We start from the raw sequence: 27544 nt of genomic DNA on the forward strand, positions 1-27544 counted from the left end.
ACTGGGTTTTAGTTTGGGGTGGGTGTTTTTATATTCATTAGTTTTCTCTGTGAAGCAGTTTAGATTGATTTTTTTTTCCTTTGTTAGATCTAACTTGCAGTATATTTTCTATATTGGAAAGTGGAAAATGACATACATTATAATATGCTTAAGTTACATACAGTTTTAAATGTTTCAAGGAGTCTTGATACAAAATCAGTTTATATTCTGGAAATGTTTATAATATAATAAAGTTCTAATTTCTACAAAAAAAAAAGAATATTTGGAAACAAGTTCTGCAAGTAGGCACTGATTAGAGGCAAAGGTCAAAGAAGGCATGACTATGGTATGGTCAGTGGAGTTAAGTGAGGTAAAATCAAACCCCATCTTGGTGAAATAAATTGAAAAGCCACAGATGTTAACCTGTAGGTCTTAGAAAGAATGGTTCAAACTACAATTGATACATGGCCTTGGAGTTAAATATTTGGTGACTATAGAGAAAACCAAGACTGATTATACATTAAATATGTATATCTTTCTGCATTCCCCACCTCACAAAGAAAAAATAATGAATAAAATAAAAGACTTGAAGTATATTTTACTATAATAATTATCACTTCAGTGCTTTACTCTTTGCCAACCACAGTTCAAAGAGCTTAACAAGTGTTAATCATTTAATCCTCACCATAACCCTGTGAAGAAAATACACGTACTATCACCACTTTACCAATACGGAGACTGAGGCACAGAGAGTTTAACTTGCCCAAGGAGTCACAGCTTGTAGGTAACCAAAATGCTAAACTGCTTCCCACAATTATCCTGAGCCTGGTCACAAACTTTGGGTCACAAAACTCTAGTGGAATGTGTTTAGGGCCACCTACAATAAGAATATGGCCACATATAGTTACTATGAAGAAGATGGTAACTTTGGACTGACAGTTAGATAGTCCTTTAAAAAATCACACATGGTTACCAATTAGGTCTCAGGGACAATAATGTAAGAAAGGCGCAAATGGATGTGAGTGGCCAGCAAGAAGATTAAAAAGGCAATAAAAGGTCCTAAGTCCAGGGAGCAAAGTTTATCAAATGGCCACTTGTGGTAATACGAAGGTAGCAAATCCTCAATAAGAATTCACACAACAGACATGATGCTAGATAGACATGAGGCCCTGGGAGCCTGCTCACAGCATGTCTTGGTACTGTAATAATGCATTGGTGTGGGGGCAATCTTGCATATCTATGCTATTTGTCTTCTCCTAGGAACTATACCCAAAAGAATAAAACTGGGTCTTTGGTAAAAATGTAATACAAGAATCTAAGATATCATTATTGTAAAATACATTTATATTGTAAAAAAAATATTAGGGGGAAAAATAGACCTTGCTGGTTTGTAATTAATGAAGCATGGCTCTTTCAAAGGCAGAGAAGGTAAAAGTTTCCCTCAAATCCCACCAATAACTGGTATTGGAGCACACAGAATGCTGTAGAGGGGTAGAAGAGGCTGATTTCAGAGCCAACAGCTGTGGCTCTCCCACAGTGACTGTCACCTGTTCGGTTTTCTTTGACAGGGCAGGAACTGGAGCTGTCTCCTGCTGCGTCATTGCTGTGTCTCCTCCTCCTTCACCATCTGATGCTTCTAGGAAACATAAAGTTTAAAAATGAGAAAAGCACCTCTCTCTTTCTTTCTCCCATTGCTAGTGTAATCTTGGTACCACCTTTTTAGAAGGTTCTATCCCTTGACTCATTAATTTCACCTCTAAGAAGCTGAATTTAAGAAAATCATCCAAAATGAAGACAGAGATTTAAGAACCAAGATGGCAGTGTTATTTATAAAACTGCAAAAATGAAGATTATTCAGATGTCTAAATTTGAGAATGTTTAATTATGGAACACTCACGCTGATTTTACAGATATTAAACTCCCCATTTTCAGGTAAGAAAGTTGCTGCTTAGAGGGATGAAGTAATTTGCCCCAGGTCATAATACACCTGGGAACCCTACTTGAGTCCAGAGTCTTCCCCACAAGTGATACTGCCTGCACTGAGAACCAGCCAGCTCTTGACGCCTGTGTGCTGGCTCCAGGGGTAATGTTAAGAGAGTGTGACGGAAGGATTATAGATCATGAGAAATTCTTATTTTGAACTTATAAAATCTTTCAACACTGGAAAAAGTAAATTCTTACTCTAAGAACCAGGAAAAATAAAAGCTTTAATAATTTTTCTGTTAAAAAGCTCTTTAAAAGAAGCATGGCAACCATAAGTTTCTTACTTCCCATAATGCCATACTGTCTTCCAGATTTTAGTGGTTGTTCTCTTTGAACACATTTTTGAATCTTTGAAAGGCTTTACTCACTCCCTTTGAGTTTTTCGGTATATCTCAAAGCCCAAAATGTGAATTTGTGAGTAATATTGGTCAGAATTCATATTTGGGTACAAATTAACTAGTTTGGTAGTCCTGAGCTTTTAAATGTTTACATACTATGATGGTTAATTTTATGTGTCAACTTGATTGGGCCACAGGGTGCCCAGATATTTGGTCAAACATTATTCTGGATGTTTCTGTGTAGGTGTTTTTGGTTGAGATTAACATTTGAATGGTTAGACTGAATAAAGCAGATTTCCCTCCCTAATGTGGGTGGCACTCATGCAATCAGATATGGCTGGAATAGAACTAAAAGCATGAAAGAAGAAGTAACAACTGACACTGCAGAAATACAAAGGATCATGAGAGATTACTACAAGCAGCTACATGCCAATAAAATGGACAACCTGGAAGAAATGGACAAATTCTTAGAAAAGCACAGCCTTCCAAGACTGAACCAGGAAGAAACAGAAACATGAACAGACCAATCACAAGCACTGAAATTGGAACTGTGATTAAAAATCTTCCGACAAACAAAAGCCCAGGGCCAGATGGCTTCACAGGCAAATTCTATGAAACATTTAGAGAAGAGCTAACACCTATCCTTCTCAAATTCTTCCAAAATATAGCAGAGGGAGGAACACTCCCAAACTCATTCTACGAGGCCACCATCACCCTGATACCAAAACCAGACAAAGATGTCACAAAAAAAGAAAACTACAGGCCAATATCACTAATGAACATAGACGCAAAAATCCTCAACAAAATACTAGCAATTCGAATCCAACAATACATTAAAAGGTTCATACACCATGATCAAGTGGGATTTATCCCAGGATGCAAGGATTTTTCAATATCTGCAAATCAATCAGTGTGATTCACCACATCAAAAAATTGAAGGATAAAAACCATATGATCATCTCAATAGATGCAGAAAAAGCTTTTGACAAAATTCAACACCCATTTATGATAGAAACTCTCCAGAAAGTGGGCATAGAGGGAACCTACCTCAACATAATAAAGGCCATATATGACAAACCCACAGCAAACATCATTCTCAATGGTGAAAAACTGAAAGCATTTCCTCTAAGATCAGGAATAAGACAAGGATGTCCACTCTCACCACTATTATTCAACATAGTTTTGGAAGTTTTAACCACAGCAAGCAGAGAAGAAAAAGAAATAAAAGGAATCCAAATCAGAAAAGAAGAAGTAAAATTGTCACTGTTTGCAGATGACATGATAGTATACATAGAGAATCCTAAAGAAGCTACCAGAAAACTACTAGAGCTAATCAATGAATTTGGTAGAGTAGCAGGATACAAAATTAATGCACAGAAATCCCTTGCATTCGTATACACTAACAACGAAAGATCAGAAAGAGAAATTAAGGAAACACTCCCATTTACTATTGTAACAAAAGAATAAAATACTTAGGGATAAACCTACCTAAGAGGCAAAAAACCTGTATGCGGAAAACTATAAGACACTGATTAAAGAAATCAAAGACGATACAAACAGATGGAAAGATATACCATGTTCTTGGATTGAAATAATCAATATCATGAAAATGACTGTACTACCCAAAGCAATCTACAGAATCAATGCAATCCCTGTCAAATTACCAATGGCATTTTTCACAGAACTAGAACAAAAAATTTTACAATTTGTATGGAAACACAAAAGACCACAAATAGCCAAAGCAATCTTGAGAAAGGAAAATGGAGTTGGAGGAATCAGGCTCCCAGACTTCAGACTATACTACAAAGCTACAGTAATCAAGACAGTATGGTACCGGCACAAAAACAGAAATATAGATCAATGGAAGAGGATAGAAAGCCCAGAGATAAACCCACACACATATGGTCACCTTATCTTTGACAAAGGAGGCAAGAATATACAATGGAGAAAACAGTCTCTTCAATAAGTGGTGCTGGGAAAACTGGACAGCTACATGTAAAAGAATGAAATTAGAACACTCCCTAACACCATACACAAAAATAAAGTCAAAATGGGTCAAAGACCTAACTGTAAGGCCAGATACTATCAAACTCTTAGAGGAAAACATAGGCAGAACACTCTATGACATAAATCACAGCAAGATCCTTTTTGACCCACCTCCTAGAGTAATGGAAATAAAATCAAAAATAAACAAATGGGACCTAATGAAACTTAAAAGCTTTTGAACAGCAAAGGAAACTATAAATAAGATGAAAAGACAACCCTCAGAATGGGAGAAAGTGTTTGTAAACAAAGCAACTGACAAAGGATTAATCTCCAAAATATACAAGCAGCTCATACAGCTTAATATAAAAAAAAAAAAACAAACAACCCAATCCAAAAATGGGCAGAAGGCCTAAACAGACATTTCTCCAAAGAAGATATACAGATTGCCGTTCTTTAGCGCCATCTGCTCGCCGCGCCGCCTTCTGCTCCTCCCGCCACCGCCCTGAGTCACTGCCTGCGCAGCTCCGGCCGCCTGGCTCCCCGTGCTAGCCACTGATATTTGGCGCTCATACAACATGGCAGACATCGACAACAGAGAACAGTCTGAACTTGATCAAGATTTGGATGATGTTGAAGAAGTAGAAGAAGAAGAAACTGGTGAAGAAACAAAAATCAAAGCACGTCAGCTGACTGTTCAGATGATGCAAAATCCTCAGATTCTTGCAGCCCTTCAAGAAAGACTTGATGGTCTGGTAGAAACACCAACAGGATACATTGAAAGCTTGCCTAGGGTAGTTAAAAGACACGTGAATGCTCTCAAAAACCTTCAAGTTAAATGTGCACAGACAGAAGCCAAGTTCTATGAGGAAGTTCATGATCTTGAAAGAAAGTATGCTGTTCTCTATCAATCTCTCTTTGATAAGCGATTTGAGATCATTAATGCCATATATGAACCTACAGAAGAAGAATGTGAATGGAAACCAGATGAGGAAGATGAAATTTCGGAGGAGCTAAAAGAAAAGGCCAAGATTGAAGATGAGAAAAAGGATGAAGAAAAAGAAGACCCCAAAGGAATTCCTGAATTTTGGTTGACCGTTTTTAAGAATGTTGACTTGCTCAGTGATATGGTTCAGGAACATGATGAACCTATTCTGAAGCACTTGAAAGATATTAAAGTGAAATTCTCAGATGCTGGTCAGCCTATGAGTTTTGTCTTAGAATTTCACTTTGAACCCAATGAATATTTCACAAATGAAGTGTTGACAAAGACATATAGGATGAGGTCAGAACCAGATGATTCTGATCCTTTTTCTTTTGATGGACCAGAAATTATGGGTTGTACAGGGTGCCAGATAGATTGGAAAAAAGGGAAGAATGTCACTTTGAAAACCATTAAGAAGAAGCAGAAACACAAGGGACGTGGGACAGTTCGTACTGTGACCAAAACAGTTTCTAATGACTCTTTCTTTAATTTTTTTGCCCCTCCTGAAGTTCCTGAGAGTGGAGATCTGGATGCTGCTGCTGAAGCTATCCTTGCTGCGGACTTTGAAATTGGTCACTTTTTACGTGAGCGCATAATCCCAAGATCAGTGTTATACTTTACTGGAGAAGCTATTGAAGATGATGGTGATGATTATGATGAAGAAGGTGAAGAAGCGGATGAGGTAATGTTTACCAAATGAGCAAATAATTCTGTTTAACACATTGAGAAGCAAATTGAGTGACTTATGTATTCCTTTGCTATAAATCATTACTCTGTGATATGGGATAAAAATGTTTTTGGGAAAAAATATGGTTTTAGAATTCTACAGCCAAACAATGTATGTATGAGGTTTCAATAAATAAATTGCAAAACTCAAAAAAAAAAAAAAAAAGATATACAGATTGCCAACAAACACATGAAAAGATGCTCAACATCACTAATCATTAGAGAAATGCAAATCAAAACTACAATGAGGTATCACCTCACACCAGTCAGAATGGCCATCACCAAAAAATCTACAAACAATAAATGCTGGAGAGGGTGTGGACAAAAGGGAACCCTCCTGCACTGTTGGTGGGAATCTAAATTGATACAGTCACTATGGAGAACAGTATAGAGGCTCGTTAAAAAACTAAAAATAGAACTACCATATGACCCAGCAATCCCACTGCTGGGCATATACCCTGAGAAAACCATAATTCAAAAAGAGTCATGTACCCCAATGTTCACTGCAGCACTATTTACAATAGCCAGGAGATGGAAGCAACCTAAGTGTCCATCGACAGATGAATGGATAAAGAAGATGTGGCACATATATACCATGGAATATTACTCAGCCACAGAAAGGAACGAAATTGAGTTATTTCTAATGAGGTGGATGGACCTAGAGTCTGTCATACAGAGTGAAGTCAGAAAGAGAAAAACAAACACCGGATGCCAACACACATATATGGAGCCTAAAAAACGGTACTGATGAACCTAGTGGCAGGGCAGGAATAAAGACACAGACGTAGAGAATGGACTTGAGGACACAGGGGGGGAATGGGAAGCTGGGATGAAGTGAGAGAGTGTCATGGACATATATACACTACCAAATGTAAAATAGATAGCTAGTAGGAAGCAGCCGCATAGCACAGGGAGATCAGCTCGATACTCTGTGATGACCTAGAGGGCTGGGAAAGGGAGGGTGGGAGGGAGGCTCACGAGGGAGGGGATAGGGGGATATATGTGTACATATAGCTGATTCACTTTGTTCTACAGCAGAAACTAACACAACATTGTAAAGCAATTATACTCCCATAAGGATATTAAAAAAAGAAAAGAAAAGAAGTAAAAGCATGACCTCCCCTGATTAAGATAATTTTTTCTGCCTTTGTACTTGAACTGAAACATTGGCTCTTCCTGGATCTGGAGCCTGCCAGCCTTCAAGCTGGAACTACACCACCAGCTCTCCTGGTTCTCAAGCCTTCTGACTAGGATTGGAACTAGACAACTGGCTCTTCTGGGTCTCCAGCTTGTCAGTCTATCCTGCAAATCTTGGGACTTGACAGTCTCCATAATTGCATGAGCCAATTCCTTTATATATACACACATAGATACACAGAGAGAGACAGAGAGACAGAGAGAGAGAGAGCGATAAATATAGATAGATATATAGATATCTACTCTGTTGCTTCTGTTTTTCTGGAGAATCCTGATTAATACCCCTACTTTTAACTGTGTAGCATGAAAAAAAGGACTCTACCCAATGAAGTAGTAGCAGGTAGAAGATTAACAGGGCTTTTTACTTATTTTTTATTTTTAAAATTTATTTATTTATTTATTTATTTTTGGCTGCGTTGGGTCTTCGTTGCTGCACATGGGCTTTCTCCAGTTGTGGCGAGCAGGCACTACTCTTCGTTGTGGTGTGCGGGCTTCTCGCTGCGGTGGCTTCTCTTGTTGCAGAGCATGGGCTCTAGGCACGCGGGCTTCAGTAGTTGTGGCTCACGGGCTCTAGAGCGTGGGCTCAGCAGTTGTGGTGCACAGGCTTAGTTGCTCCGCAGCATGTGGGATCTTCCCAGACCAGGGCTCGAACCCGTGTTCCCTGCATTGGCAGGCGGATTCTCAACCACTGCGCCACCAGCGAAGTCCCTAACAGGGATTTTTAAATGAAGGACTAAGTTGGCATTAAAAGTATTTATAGAGCTGCTTCTGGGAAGAGAGTAGTAGTAGTCATATTTTCCCTTATTCCTCCTGCTAAGTACAGCAAAAAATCCTGACCATTATATATAAAACAAACATAGGAGATCTCTGAAAGGTGGAGAGAAGAAGTCAGACATGCTAGGGACTTTGGGGCCCAAGGAACAACACAGCGGTGAGCTCCCTGGGTTTTCTTTTTGCCTTATTATCTCAGACTTGGAGCTAAAGAAGCTAGTAACTTGGAAATGCCAGTGACAGCAAACAAAAAAGCCCCAACAAATGTCTGCTCTGTTTAACAAAATGACCAGGAAAACGACAGCCTAGCAAGACTGAAAACCTTTAGATAATAACCACTTGACTTCAGCCAAACACAACAGAAAAACTGTTTTCTTTGCTGCCTACACCAGCAAAGGCTGAGTGGGGAACCTAGACTTCCACCTTTGTCAGGCTGTAATGAGGCACCCCAACTCCTCCTCCACCTTCCATCAGGGTGGTGTCAGAGGTGATCAAGTAGGGACTGAACGCCTGAAGAGATTTTCACCCCTGAAGGGTGGTAACAGACCCCTGTTCTCTACCACCACCACCAGTGCATTATCAATGGAGAATACACTGTGAGCCTGGACTTCCACCTCCTCCTGGTAGTAATGAAGGGCACCTTTCCTTCCCCACTAGGGTCGGAGGAACCCTAGTAGAGAATCAGGACTTTACATACTGCCCAGTGGTAATGAGGCCAACACCCACACTAGTGCTTTAGCAAGCACTGAAAGAGCTATGCAAAGAGATGCACTCAAAAATACTACAATAAATCAAAACAGAATTCTAAAACTGTTCAAGTAACCCACAGGAAGGCAGGAAAGATAAACAAGAACTAGCAAATAAACAGAAAAGACAAAATAAAATGGCATATTTGAATCCCAACATATCAACAATTACATTAATGTAAATGATCTAAACATACCAATTTAAAGACAGAGATTGGGACTTCCCTGGTGGCACAGTGGTTAAGAATCTGCCTGCCAATGCAGGGGACACGAGTTCGATCCCTGGTCTGGGAAGATCCCACATGCCACGGAGCAACTAAGCCCGTGTGCCACAACTACTGAAACTGCGCTCTAGAGCCCGTGAGCCACAACTACTGAGCCCACGTGCCACAACTACTGAAGCCCGTGCGCCTAAAGCCCGTGCTCCGCAACAAGAGAAGCCACCACAATGAGAAGCCTGCGTATTGCGATGAAGAGTAGTCCCTGCTCGCCGCAACTAGAGAAAGCCCGTATGCAGCAACGAAGACCCAACGCAGCTAAACATATATAAATAAACACATTTATAAAAAAAAAGACAGAGATTGACAAAGTGGATTAAAAAAATGAACTAACTATATGCTGTTTACAAGAAACTTACCTCAAATATGACGATACAGCTAAAAGCAAAATGATGGCTGAAATATAACATGTAAATATTGATAAAAAAGCAGGAGTTATATTAATATATTATACTCTATTAATTATATTAATATAAGATTAATTATATTGTATTATATTATATTATATTTGATATTAATATCAGATAAAGGTTGAATAAATTAGTTGTTTCTTTAGTCTGTGTGTGATGTTATTTGGTTCCAAAAAAGAAAACTGCTTTTCTGAAGTAAGGATGCTAGTACTGTGATTTCCATTAAGACAGTATTAAAAGAACAGTATGGGGACCCAACCTAACCAGCTTGGCTCCAGCATCTAGATTTCTCTAGAACTGCTGGCATTTGAGGAAGTTAAGCTACTAGGCCTGTGCCATTCAGTCCCAGTGGCTGATTCAGCCGGTGGAGTGGAGTCACCAAGATGGTGCCACCTTATTTTCAACTCCTTGAGGGTCTACTTTAAAAAAAAAAAAAAAAGGATACCACCAGATGGGATTGGTTGAATTCTTCCAGGAGTGGAGTCAAGTACACTGTTCTTTTTCAACCCCAGGCAAAGAGAGCAAAAAGCTAAAATTAAAAGTTGCACATATCTTTCTCTTTCCTTCAATCCCTGACTTTGTCCTCTTTATGAAAAGTATCAGAAATCCAATTTCTCAGCAATTTCCTTAAGCTTCTAAGTATTTACTTGCATGAACTCCTTCTAGGCCCTAGGGAGAATACTGGCAATGGATCATACAGTTAATTTTTCTTAAAAAATCTGCAAAAGAAAGACATATGGTGATTAAAATAAATACAATAGACCACTGTCTATTTCTACCCAGAATTCACCTCTGTCCCTATCCCCTAGTGAGTAGTGTTGGAGCTGGAGTGAGCATTTTGGGGATGCAGTTAGAGGGAGCTGGTTGGACAGACATTGAGCTTGAGTTTAATGAGATATTATAAGGTTCATAATCATAAAGTCTATAGTTAAATTATTGCTAGCTCTCCTACTGTAGGAATACTTCCAGGAATATTCCTACCACCCCATGCCAACTCACCAGACATCTGACATAAAGTGTACAGGGCTAGAGGTTGTGGATTGTGACACAAACACACCTGTAGCCTCCTTCCTTAGAACTATGTGGGAAGTGGAGGAGAAAGCAGGTTTGGGATGAATGAAACCAGAAATTAGTCAGTGGAAAATTCTTCCAATCATCAAAAATGTAAAACTGTAAGCAGAAAATTAGGTTCCCATTTTGTCTATTCAAAATGGAAAGCCTCTCCTATAGGAATACAGTAGATGCTGTACTTTACAGTTAAGAAAAAAATTTTTTTTTTCTTATCTGATAGGGATGAGTAAAATAAAACTTTTCAGAATTCCTGTGTTTATAACAGTACTGTTGTGATTTCTTATTTAAAATAATTTCTTTCATACCTAATTTTGTATCAGTAATTTTGTATTCTTTTTCTAAGAGAGGGTCCCCCAAATTACATAAGATTTAGGCCTCACAAAAACCTAGATCTGCCCTGGCTATAGACCTGCTTAACTCTCCTATAGTTCTCACAGTTTCTCAACAGAATAAACTACTGAAACTCATAACCTGGTAACTTTCAAAAGCACGATGCTAAGCAAAAGAAGCCGGAATCAAGAGGCTGTATAATGTGTGATTCCACTTATTTAACACCCTGGAGAAGGCAAAACTATAGGGATAAAAAAACAGATCAGTAGTTACTGGGGACTGGAGATGGGAAACTTCTGGGGATTGTTGGAAATGTTCTGTAACTTTATTGTGGTGGTGGTTACACAACTGTATGCTTTAGTAAAACTTCATAGAACCATACTCAAAAAGGGGTTAATTTTACTATGTAAATTATTTACTATATAAATTATTCCTCAGTAAGCCTGACTTAAAAAAAAACTGATAGAAGCTAACTTTCATCAAACACTTTGTAACACTTGCCCAATGTCACACAACTAATAGGCAGAGCTGGGATTTGAATCCCAAATACTTTAATGTTGGAGTCCACCATCTTAACCTCCACACTACCCTTGCATGAGAAGATGCTGCTTATAGCTAAAATGATGTTTCCTTCTATTCTGTTTGCTAAGAGGTTTGTTTATTGTTTTATTTTAAAATCACTAATAGGTGTTAAATTTAATGCAATGCCTTTTGTTTTTGCATTTACTGAGATGATTATATGGGTTTCTCCTATAATCTGTTAATGTGGCCAACCGTGAAAATAGGTTGTCTAATGTTAAACCATTCTTGCTCTTCCTAGGATAAATCCCAATTAATTAGTCATGATGTATTTCTTTTTTAATAATGTTGGTTTTTATTTTGGTTACCATTTTATTTAGATGTTTATTTACATAATTTTCCTTTCTAGTATCCTCCTTGTCTGGTTTAGGTATTGAGGTTATATTAGCTTCATAAAAGAGTTGGGAAATGTCTCCTCATTTTCTATCCTCTGAAATAGTTGTATACATATAGTTAAGATGATCTGTTTCTTGATATTTGGTAAAATCTGTTAGTAAAAGAAGCAGAGCGTAGTATTCTTTTTGTGGGTATGTTTTAACAAATGCTTCAATTTCTAACAGTTATATGATTATTCGGGTTTTTCTATTTTTAACTCAATTTTGGTAAGTATTATTTTTCTAGGTAATTGGCTGTTTTATTTAAAGTTTTCAAATTTATTGGAGAGGTGTGATCATTATATGTAGCTATGTCTTCTTTTTCTTTTCTCCCAGTTTTTATTTGAACCTTTTTTTTTCTTGTTCTGTCTTGGAGAGGTATTTCCTTAAAAAAACAACAACAACAACTAGGTTCTGTATTATAGATGTTTTCTATTGCTTCTTTGATTTCTAGTACACTAATTAACATTCTTTACTTTCTTTAGGTATACTCTATTGAGTTCTTAATTTTTGTAGTTGGATATTTAGCCCATTAAGTTTTTCTCTTTCTGATGTAAGCATTAAGGATATATATTTTCTTAACACTTTATAACAACTGAATACCATACATTTTAATATTATAGCAGTTTCATTATCATTTAATTCTAAATATTTTTAAAGACTCTATAATGACTTTTCTTTGACTGATGAGTTATTTAGAAGTGTACTGTTAAATTCTCAAACAGATTTTTTAAAGTTACCTTTTTTTATATTGCGGTTAGAAAAATGGCATGCAAATCAATTCTTTGATATTTGTTAAGACTTGCTTTATTTTCTAGCACAGGGATCAGCACACTTTTTAGGTTTTTAGGGCCACACAGTAAATAAGTGTAGGGTTTGCAGAGCAATAAGGTCTCTGTCAGTAATTACTGGATTCTGCTGTTGTGCAAAAGCAACCTTAGACAATATGTAAATGATTGGGTGTGGCTGCATTCTGATAAACTTTATCTACAGAAACACATCCTGGCTGGATTTGGTCCATGGGTCATAGTTTGCCAGCTCCTGACCTAGTACATAACTATTTATTGATTGACTGATTTTTATTGAAAATAGTTGACATAGAATATCATGTTAGTTTCAGGTGTACTACCTAGTAATTTGACATTTGGATACATTAGGAAATCATCACCACAGTCTAGTAACCATCTGTCCCCATACATAATCAATTAAAAAAAAATTTTTTTTTTTTTGGGACTAGAATATGCAGTATCTAATTGTTAGGTGCATAGTTCTATACATGATTACAGATAAACTTAATTATGTTTTTCAAATCTGCTATATGTTTATGAATTTTTATGTTTTATCTATCAATAATTGACATATATATTAACATCTTCCACTCTTAATTTGAATTTCTCCATGTTTTCCAGTAATTCTGTCAGTTTTTGTTTACACATCCCATAGGTATGTTAGGTGCATGCAAGTTTGGAACTGTTACAACTTCCTATTGGTTGATTGTTCCTTTTATCATTATGTGGTGACACAGTTTTAAAAATCTATCTTGTTGTAGAGAACAAACGTATGGACACCAAGGGGGGAAAGTGGTGGGGGGAGGGGTGGTGGTGGGATGAATTGGGAGATTGGGATTGACATGTATACACTAATATGTATAAAATAGATAACTAATAAGAACCTGCTGTATAAAAAAATAAATAAAATAAAATTCAAAAATTAAAAAAAATATCCATCTTGTTGGGACTTCCCTGGTGGTGCAGTGGTTGGGAATCCGTCTGCTAATGCAGGGGACACGGGTTCAATCCCTAGTCCGGGAAGATCCCACATGACGCGGAGCAACTAAGCCCGTGCGCCACAACTACTGAGCCTGCCCTCTAGAGCCCGCGAGCCACAACTACTGAAGCTTGTGCGCCTAGAGCCCTTGCTCCTCAACAAGAGAAGCCACCACAATGAACAGCCTGCGCACCGAAAGGAAGAGTAGCCCCCGCTCGCCGCAACTAGAGAAAGCCCACGCGCAGCAATGAAGACCCAACGCAGCCAAAAATAAATAAATAAAATAAATCTATAAAAAAAATTCATCTTGTTTAATTTAGTTCAATTTCACTTATTTGGGGAGGGGTATTCTATATTTCTAGAGGCGCTCAGCTGTTCTCTGGGAAATCTAACTATACACACTGAAAGCTAATGTTGGAGACACAGCTGTACTTCAACAGTCTAAAGTGTTTTGCTAAAATTACTCATCCCTAGAAACCAGAATGTTTTATTTGGCCAGGAGAAGCAGGGCTGGGAACTACTCTTCAAGAACCATGTTCCCAGCTCATTAAGGGACTCCTACCAGCATCACTGAGAAAGAACACAATTCCCACATCCACAGAACAGGACCCTGTGAAAAGTGAACTCAGTGAAGGCCCTAAGGCCATGCCAGCAAAACAACACAGGGCAGGGGGAGGGGAGAGCAGAGGAAGGGAGAGGAGGGGAGAAACAGTGAGAAGTATAGCCAGTGAAAGAAAAGGGCTCTCAATTCTGGCTCCACTTGTACTAACAGTGCGCATGCAGTGAAGGAAGCTCCATCCTTTACTGCTTCTGCACACTTTTCAAAATAATTACTACAGGTATGCCATGACCAAAAAATAAGGGCTTACAATCAATTAGACCACGCCAGAAAAGAATCATACATCTGTAAGTGTACCTCTCATTTATTCTTACTGTTCATAATGCCTGCTCTCCCTTTACCTTTGTCATCTCTCCTTTTCTATCAAAATCTTAGTCCCATCCTCCAAAATTCAGCACAAGTTTCCCCCTCTGTAAAGATCTTCCAAAAGTAGAAACAAGACTATCTTAGGGCTATAATCTAGCAAATAGTTGCGACTTTCACTGAGAAAAGAAAATGCTGAGAAAAGGGGAACAGGATCTAGTGTACAAATGAAGAATTATGTGATCGGCAGCAGGAGGAACGGTAAACCCAAGGCCATGTCTATTGTGCCCAATCCAGGGCACCTGGTTGTATTGAGGGGGCTGCTCGGAGAAGCCTTGGCAGGCTCAACCTTTAGTCTCCTAGCCTTTTCTGGCCACACAGTCCCTGCTCTGGGTACAGGGACACTGGACCACTCAAAGTCTTCTGTAGCCTTGCGGTGGGTCATCAGGCTTTACATAAGCATGGCATATGCCTCTCTGATTTTGTTTCATTTTTCCTAGGTACCATCTTTTCCTTTTGGCTTTTTCACTCTCATAGGCAGCAAGAAACTGGGCATGATCTACCTTTTCCATCTCTCAGGCTCCTAAACATGTCCTCTCCCTCTCTCTCCAAAAGATTTGACAAAACAAATGTTTCTCAATGTAAGTCCCCTGTGAGTTAGTTCTTGCCATCAGAAGTCTTCCTGTCATTCTGAACTGGAATGGGGAATGGGGATGGGGTGGGGGTGGGGAACCCTTTTCCCATTGAGTTTTGCTGTTTCTAGTGGCAACTGCTACAGCCTGGTCTACATTCCAGTAATGCTCCTATTTTCATAGCTGAAGATGACCCTAGCAACAGATCCAGACTTTGTTTATAAAATATGTTTCCAGTTCCCACAGGAAACTTTAAAGTTAGAAAATTTGGAATAAGATGGCACAACTCTGAACTGTTGTCACTTTATGGGTCCTAAAACTCTGAAAGAAAGTAAAGCACTACGACCAATAACACTGTCTCAAAAATACATGAGTAAAGAAAAATGTTTCACCTTCTATCTGTGGGGATCTTAAATGCTACACAATTTGTTGCCAGTAACATGTCAGCAGTTGTAATGTATAGAAATATCTAATCACTGTGTTGTATACCAGGAACTAACATAGTGTTGTAGGTTAATTATACTTCAAAAGCAAACAAACTCATAGAAAAAGAGATCAGATTTGTGGTGACCTGAAGCAGGGCGTGGGTGGAGAGAGAACTGGATGAAGGTCCTCAAAAGGTACAAACCTCCAGTTATAATAAGCAAGTATTAGGGATGCAATGTACAGCACGAGTAATATAATGAACACTGCTGTATGTTATCTAGGAAAGTTGTTAAGTGAGTAAATCCTAAGAGCTCTCATCACACGGAAAAAATATTTTCTCCCTTTTTCTTTTAGTTTATATCTATATGAGATAATGGATGCTCACTAAACTTAATTGTGTTAATCATTTCATGATATATGTAAGTCAAATCAGTATGCTGTACACCTTAAACTTACACAGAGCTGTAATGGGGGTCCTCATTTCCTCCCCTCTGCCTAGAAGAGGTGTGGACGTGACCCATCTTTAGCCAAGAGGACCTGAGCTGTGTTCTGATAGCAGAAAAGGTTTACTATCTTCATGGACACTGTTGGTCTCACGTGATACTTGTGACAGATTTTTCCAGTCTCCAAGTCACCACCCTGGATAACTACTTGCCTCATGTTGCTCTGGTCTGCACTATAATAAAGACCTTATTACTAAAAAAAATTAGATCTCAATAAAACTGGAAGAAAGAAAAAACACAAATAGAGTAGCTAAATAGCAAAACAAACAAAAACATACACAGGACAGGCCCCTGAGGAACCACCACATTGGGTTAAAGCACCCAAAGCCACAGGAGTCTGACCTCTTCTGTGAACGCTCACACTTAAGCCTGGCTGCGGTGGCAGTAAAAAAAGGACTTTTAATGCCAAAACTGAGGGTGCCAGAGGACCTGTCTTATCTTTAAGGTACAAAAATGTAGTGGAGATCATGCAAATATCAGAGGACAGCTCTGCAGGCAGAATAGTTGCCAGCCGGCTATCTGTCCTGAATAAGGCATTTTTTCCTTTTATCCTATTTTATTTTTAGCTTAAGGCAAAAAAAAAAAAAATGGTAACTCAGCTTGGGCAACAGGACGTCAACTTTAGTCTTGAGTGTTAAGAGCTTCACCCTTCTTCCTTTCTAGTTTATTTTAAATGTTGGAACATTTACATATTTCGGGGCAGTTTTCAAACCATGAGTAATTTCAATTTAACCTTTTCTGGTCAATCTTTGTAGTTGGAGTTAGGTGAATAGAGCCATGGACACTGGCAGTGGCATTTTGGGTCTTATTAGAATTGTTATGTTTATTGGATGAGCGTACTTGTTACATTTGGAAGCACTGCTATATAGATTCTCCATTCCTGGAACAGAAACTAATAATAATGTTAATAACTCTTACATAGCCCTTATTTTGAGTAAGGCAGTGTTCTAAATGCTCTACACATATTAACTCATTTAATTCGCATGTCAGTCTTACGAAATGGGTACTGTTACTACAAGCTCTGTTTTACAGAGGTGGACATGGAAGCACTTGCCCAAGGTTAATGAGGGAGTGCATCAGGATTTGGATCTAGGCGATTTTGATTCAGTTTGCTCTTAACCATTATGCAATACTGCCCCTCTAACTTAGAAAACTAGGTGGCTCTCAGGTGGTACTAATCATTAAGCTAGGTACTGGAATCTAAAGGGCTTGATATGTAAAGCCCAGTTTAACAATAATGTATGTTCTTACATTTGAATAACACTCATCTAACTGGGGCAGAAGCTGCTGCATGTGGTGAATAGCTCCCCTCCTCCAAAACAAACAAACAAACAAACAAACATATCCAATTAGTCCAGATATCTGTTAGGAACTCTCCCCCACCACCCCTGTATCCATCCTATATTTTAGCTGGGGATATATCCTGGTTTGCCTAGGCTAGTCCTGGTTTATGCTTGTCATTCCCACATCCCATCTGATTTAGTATCTGTCTTATTGCAGGGATCCTTTAATACATTAATATGCATTACTACTGTCCAAGTGTGAGAATGGAAATGAGATCACCCTCAGGTTTATCTGACCCCTGAACTCTGCTCTTTGCAGCACAACTGTTAACAGCTCCCAGAACAGCACTCTGTGCACACCTTTTGGGAAGTGCCAGTATAGAGGAGTGACAAAGGAAGTCCTAGAAGTCTTAGATTCCAGTTCCAACTTTTGTGATCTTGGGCAGATCATTTACTTTATGCCACAGTCTTCCCATTTGTGGAATGATGAAGTCAGACTTCTATGATTTATGATTTTCTGGTTCAGGCCAATTTCTATTAAGAATGCTGTATACCCTGGACAAGTCAAAATTTCCAGAGTGAGGTGAAATGTTGAAGTACAGAGGTATAGGGTAACATTTAAAAAAATATAGGTGAACATGGCCCGTTATATATATGAGTATGTGAGTTACGTCATGTCCCCTGAACAGAAATTTCATAAGGAAAAGGCCTAGGAGGCTGCAGTTAGACCTGCTCCCCACTCACTCTTGTTATAAAGTGTGAGCCCAAGGAAGAGAAATGTTACAATGGAAAAGCACACTGTTTCTGTTGTGGCTGCCCTATAGCCTTCACAGAGACTTCAACTACCTATTACATTACTTAATGTATGCCTTTAATGTGCATCTTGTGAATTGTTAAAGGTGGGTGTAATGTTCACATGCCCTGCTTCAGAATGCTTAACTTTCTTGCCCAGCTTGTCAATGGAAAACCCAGATCTTAACTGCCTTTTTTTTTTTTTTTTTTATAAATTTATTTATTTATTTTTGGCTGTGTTGGGTCTTCGTTTCTGTGCGAGGGTTTTCTCCAGTTGCGGCGAGCGGGGGCCACTCTTCATCGCGGTGCGCGGGCCTCTCACTATCGCGGCCTCTCTTGTTGCGGAGCACAGGCTCCAGACGCGCAGGCTCAGTAGTTGTGGCTCACGGGCCCAGTTAATCCGCGGCATGTGGGATCTTCCCAGACCAGGGCTCAAACCCGTGTGCCCTGCGTTGGCAGGCAGATTCTTAACCACTGCGCCACCAGGGAAGCCCCTTAACTGCCTTTTTGTGTAGCTTAGGAAAAGGTACTTTATTGCTTTATCCTTAAAGTTTCCTGCTGTTAAACTAGGCTTAAGGATATTAACCAATCAACTAATTAACAGCTACATAGGAAATATACAGAGAGGGGTTTGTGTTTGGAATGATCTTCAAGAACTGTAACTCTGAGGTCTTACATGATAGAGTGGGATAAAGCTGAGATCTAACAGTCTAAAGGGGTAAATAAATAAGGGACTGAAACAAAAATTTGGCACTACCATAAAAAGATGGTCCCACTATAATAAGAGATATATTCTTATAATTTTGATACAGTTACTTCTACCTTTTGTTCTGTCTCTCTGTGTATATGAGTATATGTATGTGTATATACGCATACATATCTGGAATTACATACAATATACAAATACTTTATCTTTTAATATTATATCATGAGTATTTTCCCATGTCAGTAGTCTTGAAAAACATTTTTAATGGCTATGTGACAAACTGGTGTTTGCCTACACTATATTTAATTTGTTCTGCTATCATTACTTAGATTACTTCTAAAAGTTGCCTTTGTAAATTTATTGTCATAGACAGCTTTATAAATTTCATGCATTTCTGATTAGAACAGAATTCTAGAAGAGAAATTACATTGTAAGAAGGTATGTGTGTTTTTTAAGGGTTTTAACAACTTCTAAACTGTTTTTCAGATGGTTTGGGGTCAATTTTAAAGTCATCAACATGTATAAAAACAACTGTTTCATCACACTACAGCAAATACTGAATTTTTAAACATTGATAAGAGGTAAAAATGATACTGCATTTTAATTTGCATTCATTTGATATGACCAAGAGTAAATATTTTGGTTTTTATTAGCTTGTGTATTTCTTATATGAATAGAATGTCTTAACCTTTGTTTATTTGTCAAGAAGGGTTTTAATGTTTTCTTACCAATTTGTATAAATCTTTTAATGTTAAGGTTAATTTAAGAAGTTTTATCTTTTAATTTTTTAAATTATTTTTGACCTAGAGATGTTTTAAATTGTAATGAGATCGAATATATCACCTTTTTTCATTGCAATTATGCTTTGCAAAGTTCACCCTACTCTTAAGTAGATACTTTTATCTAGTTTAAAAATTTTTTTGATCTTTTTTTTTAAAAAACATTTAACTTAAATCCTATAGAGTAGATTTTGTTGTATGGTATAAAGTAAAGCTCTAACTTTATTATCTTTTCAAATATTTAATCAGTTGTCCTAACATCTTGCTGAAGGATTCTTCTCTCCCACATTATCTTATTATAGCACTTTCATTTAATCAAAACACAAATCATACATATGCTCGGGTCTGGTTCCATTGATCTGCCTGTGAGTCTTCTACGGGTACCATACCATCATTTATTTTAAAAAACATACTGAACTTTCTTTTTTATTTTCTAAATGGCTATCACATTGGGGTGCAGGGAGTAACAAAAGAGGGAATGCCAGATTCACGCCAACATCTCTGAGAGAGGTAGAAAGGGCCAGGGATGGATGGAGGTCAGTAAGGATGCAGGGATAGAAGTTAAGCTGTTTCTCTCCAGAATCTCACATCACACCTTTGTCACTCAATAACTGTTTGGCTTTGGGTAAGTTAATTCACCTTTCTGTGCCATGATTTTCTTATATGTAAAATGAGGTTGTTAAGAGGTTAAGTGAGTTAGTGTAAAACTCTTAGAACAATGCACAGCTCATGGCAAACATTATTATCAGTTAGTTATTTGAAGCTATCTTCCACTTCCATCATGTCTCTGAAATTACTCTTCTAAGGACATCAATGATTCCTTAATTGTCAATTGGGACAGAGATTAAAATTACAGGCTCTCTAGAATCAGGCTGCCTGGATTAGAATAATACCTCTGCCATTTAATGCTGTGTGACCTTGGCAAAGTTACTTGGTCTTTCTGTGCCTTAATTTCTTCATCTATAAAATGGGAATATTAATAGTGCCAGCCTTATAGGGGTATTACATGGAGTCTTGACATAATAAATGTAAATTGCTTAGCATACTGTCTACCACGTAAGTAAATTCTCAGGAAATGTTCATTATAACCATCATCTTACCTGACTGCCTTGGGGCACTTGACACTGATGTTGACCCTCAACTTTTTGATACGCTCTCCTCCTTTGTGTTCTGGCATACTATGGTTCTCAACCCATCACTTCATGCACTCTCTTCTTTTACCTATCCTGTAAAATGCTGGCATTCTCCGAGGTGTCCTCCACTTACCCTTTTCTTTGGTGACCATACACTTTCCTAGTGTTCCTTCTTCTAAGCCAGGAGTTGGCAAAATCTTTATTAGAGGACCAGATAAATAATACTTTAGGCTTGTGGACCCTACAATCTCTGTCACAACTACACATTGAATCATGAAAGCATTCACTGAAAATATGTAAATGAGCGGGCATGGTTATGTTACAACAAAACTTTGTACACAAAAATAGGCAGTCAGAAAATGCGCCATAGTTTTCCAACTCTTCCTCTAGGTAGTTGTTACAGCTCAGGTATCCCTGGATTAGACTACTCATCACACTGCATCTGTCCTCCCTTCTGGACTGTGGGCTACCTGACAGCCTGGTGTCCTTCCACCCTTGCATGTTCTGCATGTAGCATAGAATCTTGCAGATACATTAAATCAACATCTGCAGAAACACTGAATGAGTTGAGCATATAATATCAATCTTAACAGTTAAAAACTTTGTTGTGCTGTAAGGAAGAAGGCATTTCTTCCATATGACCCCTTCAGTAGCTCCCAAAACAAACTATAGAGAAGACCTCATGGCCTGTATAAAACACTGAAATGCCTAGTAGAATTAATCTTTCTTTCCAAAATGTGAAAAGGAAATTCAGGTCCAGGAAATTCACAATTTCAAGGACCAAGTAATATTGCAGACATCAAAATAGAGCTGTCCAGCATGATCTATAAAACAGGACGCATTTTATAGGAATTGAGAAACAGCTGTTTCCCCATTTCTGTTTTAAAAAGGGGAACAGGCTACAGGGCTCAGAGGTATATGCTAAGCATATGGAAAAAATTTATTTGCTTAAAGAAATGTGACATGGAGCTGGCAAAGGGCTCAGTTTGTAAGAGATAATGTCCTGGTGGGTGAAATTAATAGGCTAAGAAGGATATATACAGAGTCATTTCAGCATTGTGATTAATGAAAAAGGAAACACCAATAAACACTGAAGGGAAAGAAAGAAAAGTAAAGTTGAAGCTGGAAAGAACTGAATATGCTCTAGGGAAGACACTAGCTTCAAGAACCAAATATCACTTGCAATAATAATGACTTTAGTAAAATAAATTTTAGATAAAGATGACACTAGTTTAGGGGAAAATATGGAAACCAAAACTTGAGTCACAAGTAACAGTGTGAATATTGAGTTTCTCTAAAAACAGTTAGAGAATACTTATAGACCTAAGAATACCTGGAAAATATATTAAAGACTCTAGGGAAGAATTTTAGACTTCTGGAATATCTTTAGAATAGGTAATAGACAAAGAAGCATGTTTTAACTTTTTCCTTTTAATTTCCATGTTTAAACTTAACCAGTAATAATATTTTTAGTATAATTAAACATTTGCTGAACTCCTTTTATGGGAGATTACTCATTTTGTGTGACTCAACGTATTCTCTCAAGTGGCAATTACCAGGCAGCACTCTTTAGAATTTTGTAAAATTATAAAATCATTATTGCTGTGAAAAAAGGACCTAAGATTTTCTTAAAAAGAAACTCAGTCAATGTTGATTTTCTTCAGTTTTCTATATTCTCCTGCCTCTTAAGAATTATGAGAGGATTCATTATGTGGCTACATGGACATTAATTCATTCATCCTTCAAATATTTAATGAGCACCTACTATGTACCAGGTACTGTGGCAAGCACAGAGGAGGCAAGATGAATAAGATACGATCCTTACTCTGAAAAGCTGACAATATAGTGAGAACAACAGACATGTGTATAAGCAATTAAAATGCAATGTGATGCTATAGTGATAGAGAACAGACATAAAGTGGTCAGGGACTTGGGGTGGGGGGAGGGTGGGACTATAAAGGGCACACTAGGGAATTTTCTAAGGTGACAGGACTGTTTGCATATTGATTGTGGTAGTGGTCATACACATCTGTAAGTGTGTTAAAATTCATAGACCTGTATGTCAAAAGAAAAAAAAGGATAATTTTACTGTACAACAATTTAAAAAATAAAATGAAGAACAAGGTGATGATGCCCAACAACAGGAGAACAGATAAATAAACTCTGGTATATTCATATGACAGAACACCACTGAGCAATGAAAGGAATGGACCGCTGATAAATGCAACAATACGGATGAGTCTCAAAAGCACGACGGAAAGCTGAGTGAAAGCAGCAGGATACAACGAAACACAGCCTGTATGATTCCATTTATATGAAATCTAGAGTAGGCAACATTAACATAGGACGACAGAAATCAGATCAGTGGTGGCTTCTGTATGGGAGGGTGAGGGTGCGGTAGGGATTGACTGGGAAGGGAACTCAGGGAACTTTCAGGTGTGATTGAAATGCTCTAGGTCAAAACTGATCGAACTTAAGATTTGAGTACCTCAATACATGTAAATTATATACCTCAATAAATAATATGAATTTAAGCTATCTTGGCTTGTCTTTCACAACACAGAATTTCTAATTGTGTTTAAAGTTGTAAAAAAAAAACATTAACCTCTCTACCATATGCTACCATTTTCTTTTTAGGTCAAATTAGAATTTCTTTTGATTTCTTAATGAAATAAACATAATATCCAATAATAAATCTCATGACAAACATAATTAAAATGCAAGTGCAGAGTATGCAGCAGTAGGGGGACAAGGAGGCCAGAACTCTGTATTCTGTTGGGGTGAGGGTCTGTTACCAGGGAAGGCATTCAGAAAGAAGTGAATCTCATTGGGATGCTGAAGAAAGAGTAGGCATTCAGTGCAAAGACCAGGAAACGAATGGCTTTCCAGAACAACATGTGCAAAGTCACAGATGTGAGAGGGCTGGGGCATGTCCTTCTGGGTGAGGTGCACACAGGGGAAATGAAGCTGTAAAGGAGGGCTGGGCCCAGACTGTAAAGATCACCCCCTTCCCTCCCCCACCCTCCGGTGCACCAGTGCTAAGGACTTTATGTGGACAGTTGAATTTAATCACAACCATCTCCATTTTTCAGAACTGGGGCTTGCAAGGTGCAGGGCCTCACCCAGGTCCCTTGCCCATTAAGCATTCCCACACAGATAGCTCAGGCTTTCACTCTCATCCTCAACGGTGTGCTGCCTCCTATTTGCCATGCTGAGGAGTCTGGCCTTGATTATGATGCTGACGGGACCTAATGGAAGCTTTTGCCTGTCCAGAATCTGCTTTAAAGAGATAACTGGGCTCTGACAAGAATGGATCAGTTGAATTGTGGTTCTCAGTCTTTTTTTCCTGCCTCAATTCCCTTGAGAACTATTTTTAATATCATTTGTAATGATGGCTAAGCAGTGATCGTCAAAGGCTGTCTCCATGCCCGCCCCATCCCCATTCTACAATTACTCCCCCTGCCAAGAGGTTCTAATTTTGGGATTGGGTCAGCAACCAGGTGATCGTTCTATAAGTCTCTAAGTGGGAGATGGTATACCCTTGGGATCCCCAAATCTAAATGTGAACATGTATGGAGTGGAGGGGCTGGTACTGGGGAATTTTGTACAGATGCCTGAGATCCTGAGGTAAGTGGATTTGCTGATCAGCTAGTTTCCAGGTCTTGGTGATGATCCAGATTTCCTGGCCCCTGGACCACCTGAGGTATGGAACTCTGTCAGGCCTGGAGGTTTTACAGACATCCTTGAAAAGAGGACATTGCCTCTGCGGTGCTCTAAGGATTATGCTTCTCTGCTAGAGGGGACCACAAGAAGGCTCTCAGAAGAACCCAGGCCCTGATCTCAGGACAGACACTTCCTAGGAAGTTCCATCTACTGAACAGAGATGAAGATTGAGCAAAGGGCTTGGCACTGGCATTGGAGAGTTGCCTTAACTGATAATGGATTTAAAATAATCACAACAAAGCGGCGCAGAGCTCTGTAACCTATCAAGTGTATTCACATTCATTATCTAAAAATGATTTTGAGCCCCCCTAAAATGCTGGAGGCCAGATGAGGAAACTGAGGCTTAGGGAGATTAAATAGTTGACACTTGCATAGTTTGCCCTCTTGCCTGTTTTTTTTCCTTATTTCTCTCCCTCCCTTTCTGCCCAACTTCCTTCCTTCAGTTTTAAAAAATATCCAGCTGTTAGAGTTAACTATGGGCCATCTTAATTCTAGAAAGGATTTAAGGCAGCTTACAAGGTGACACACACACAAAAAAGATAGTATAAATTAAAAGTGGGAGTGAATATGAAAGAAAAATAAGAATTAGAACTGAAATCAATCCAAGGGTTACGCTAAAGATGTTATAATGACCTATATATTTGCTATTGATGGGGCACAAATTGGACTCTAAGTTTCTAGTTGCCAATGTGAAAAAAGGAAACCTTATCACTATTCAGAGTGGCCACTGGCTAAAAACAATAATAGCAACAACAACAAAACAATCAATTCCTCAGGAGAAGTATGATTTTGGGTTCTTAATAATTACAACACAAGTCAAAATGCACAGCAACTTCCTTTGATAACTTAACAGCTTTGAACTAAGCCTAAAAGGTAATTCTGGTTTTCACACAAGAGAAACTACCATGTCATGTTTTAAAGAACATGAAAAATAGACCATCTCTCTGAACTCCTGTAGCAAATTCCATTTACAGAAACCAAAGCGGATGAGACCCAGTGAACTCATTAGTTGTTGAAACAGTTTCAGGACCAAGGGAGACAGGCACGGTAACTATTTCCGCATTTGCTACAGGGGAGACAAAAACCCACCTACCATGCTACAGGAATAAATAGGTCTTCATGGAGATATTTCATCTTATTTTTTAAATTGTTTTAACTTCATGATTAGGACTTGGTGGCAAATATTACACAACCTTTTTACATCTTATGTTTCTAATGATGACTATTCCGGAGTGCCACTTTCTATGTTGTACATCTTGCTGCCTTCAGGCCCCAGGGCCAGGGTTTATTTATGTTGGCTATTTTATACTTTCTTCACTCAACCCTCCAGTTTCCCTTACTTTTATGCCAAGGAATGAGCACAGAGTTTTTCCTTTTTATAATTTATATATGCAGAAAATACATCCAAGTCAGGAATGCCCCTTTCATCCACAGGAAGAATCTGGGGCTACCTGACTCATCGACACGACAAGCCCAGAAACAGAAAAAGCAATCTGGCTGAAAGGCAAAAATGAGTGGAAACTTCTAAGCCGGCCTACAGCTAAGGTGCTATGTCATATGAAATTAATTCTCTGAGGTCAACAATTAGAATCGGGTTACAGCCCATACATAATTCTGCCTGCTAATTACGTGACCCAGTATTTATTTCATTGAGCGAGATGCCCAGCCATGACTTCCAAGTGTGGGCTTGGGGGCAGAGGTAAGGGAGCAGCCAGTCAGAGAAACAGCCACCCCTTTCTTTTTTTTTTTTTTTTTTTTTTTTTTTTTTTTTTTTTTTTTTTTTTTTTTTTTTTTATAGCTGCTTTATTTATTTATTTATTATTTATTTTTGGCTGTGTTGGGTCTTCGGTTCGTGCGAGGGCTTTCTCTAGTTACGGCAAGTGGGGGCCACTCTTCATCCCGGTCCGCGGGCCTCTCAGTATCGCAGCCTCTCCCGTTGCGGAGCACAGGCTCCAGACGCGCAGGCTCAGTAGTTGTGGCTCACGGGCCCAGCTGCTCCGTGGCATGTGGGATCTTCCCAGACCAGGGCTCGAACCCGTGTCCCCTGCATTGGCAGGCAGACTCTCAACCACTGCGCCACCAGGGAAGCCCAGCCACCCCTTTCTTTTACAAGCAGACACGTATCCCAGGTCCCCAACTGAGACCATTTCCCTCCCTTTCTAAGTGAGAGGTCAGATGTGTCATGCTCCTCCCTTTCCAGCAAAATGAGGCATTTGAGATCACGGAGCTCTTTAGCAAAGTGCATAAGATGCCTGAAGAAGCTGAGTCTGCTCTGTCATGAGAACCTGGAGGTGAGATGGTAACAAAACCACCTTTTGTATGGGAAAGAGGAGGAAGCCAGGCAGGAATGGAGTGGCTGGAATGGTGTAGGTATGCGTCTTTGGACTTCTGAAGACCTATATCCCCCCAATAAAGACATTCAGAGTGGCAATAAGAAGGAATGCCACTTGCCATATGGAAATGTTGGATGAATGAGAGTACCATGAACAGGAATCACTAAAATACAGGGAATAAATGAGGACAACAGCCCTCACTTAAATGAGGTGTCAAGCAGTGCCCGAGGGGTTGGTGGGGCTGCGGAACAGCAGACACTGGATCTGTAAGCTGGGACCTCCCATGTGAGACTCACCAGTAATAGAAATAACCGCGTCAGCAGATGCTATCACCCTACAGTGAGTGACTGCTCTGTGCCAGGCACCGCACCAAGAGCTTTATGTCTATGACTTCGCTGAGGAGTGCTGTCCCCTCCCTTCCCACACAGCTCCCAGGTGGTCCTTTGCCATTTGGGGACATTTTTCCCCTTATGGGATGTCCTTGATGTTCAAACAAGCTAATGGCACCTGAATAACAAAGCGGGGTGCTGAGGACTGTGAGGATGGGGAGGCATCTACCCCATGACTGGTTTGCTGCTGGCCCTGAATCACGAGGCTGCTGAGAGGGTCAGGGTCACCAGCTGTGTGACCTGGGGGCCGAAGGGAAGGTGTGACCTCCCCAACCTCTTGCTTTCTCCCATCGTCCTTATTTCTGCCCCAAAATCGACACATGGTGAAAGAAAAGAAGGGAAAGACTGATGCCTATAGCTGAAGTGTGCAGTTTAATGGCCAGAAACCAGACTTGTCTCATGTAAT

The 27544-nt window shown here is 39.0% G+C and overlaps 2 protein-coding genes across 3 annotated transcripts in view; one reads left to right on the forward strand and one right to left on the reverse strand.

The window, feature by feature from the left end:
- Nucleotides 1–27544, reverse strand: part of CMSS1 (cms1 ribosomal small subunit homolog) — a 392970-nt gene that overhangs the window by 43434 nt on the left and 321992 nt on the right. For both annotated transcript variants that reach the window (XM_036849947.1, XM_036849948.1), the window contains exon 2: nucleotides 1527–1615. In XM_036849947.1, coding sequence (XP_036705842.1) covers nucleotides 1527–1615 — 89 coding nt within the window. The remainder of the gene's footprint in view (nucleotides 1–1526; nucleotides 1616–27544) is intronic.
- On the forward strand, nucleotides 4742–6069 carry LOC118894144 (nucleosome assembly protein 1-like 1). Its single transcript, XM_036849946.1, has one exon. The coding sequence runs from the start codon at nucleotides 4862–4864 to the stop codon at nucleotides 5966–5968; it is 1107 nt and encodes a 368-aa protein (XP_036705841.1). The 5' UTR covers nucleotides 4742–4861; the 3' UTR covers nucleotides 5969–6069.

This window comes from Balaenoptera musculus, chromosome 4 (assembly GCF_009873245.2).
Source record: "Balaenoptera musculus isolate JJ_BM4_2016_0621 chromosome 4, mBalMus1.pri.v3, whole genome shotgun sequence".
In the NCBI taxonomy this organism is placed as follows: Eukaryota; Metazoa; Chordata; class Mammalia; order Artiodactyla; family Balaenopteridae; genus Balaenoptera; species Balaenoptera musculus.

What these genes read in the sequence shown, in the direction of transcription:
- LOC118894144 (XM_036849946.1), top strand. Translation starts at nt 4,862, where the DNA reads ATGGCAGACATCGACAACAGAGAACAGTCTGAACTTGATCAAGATTTG.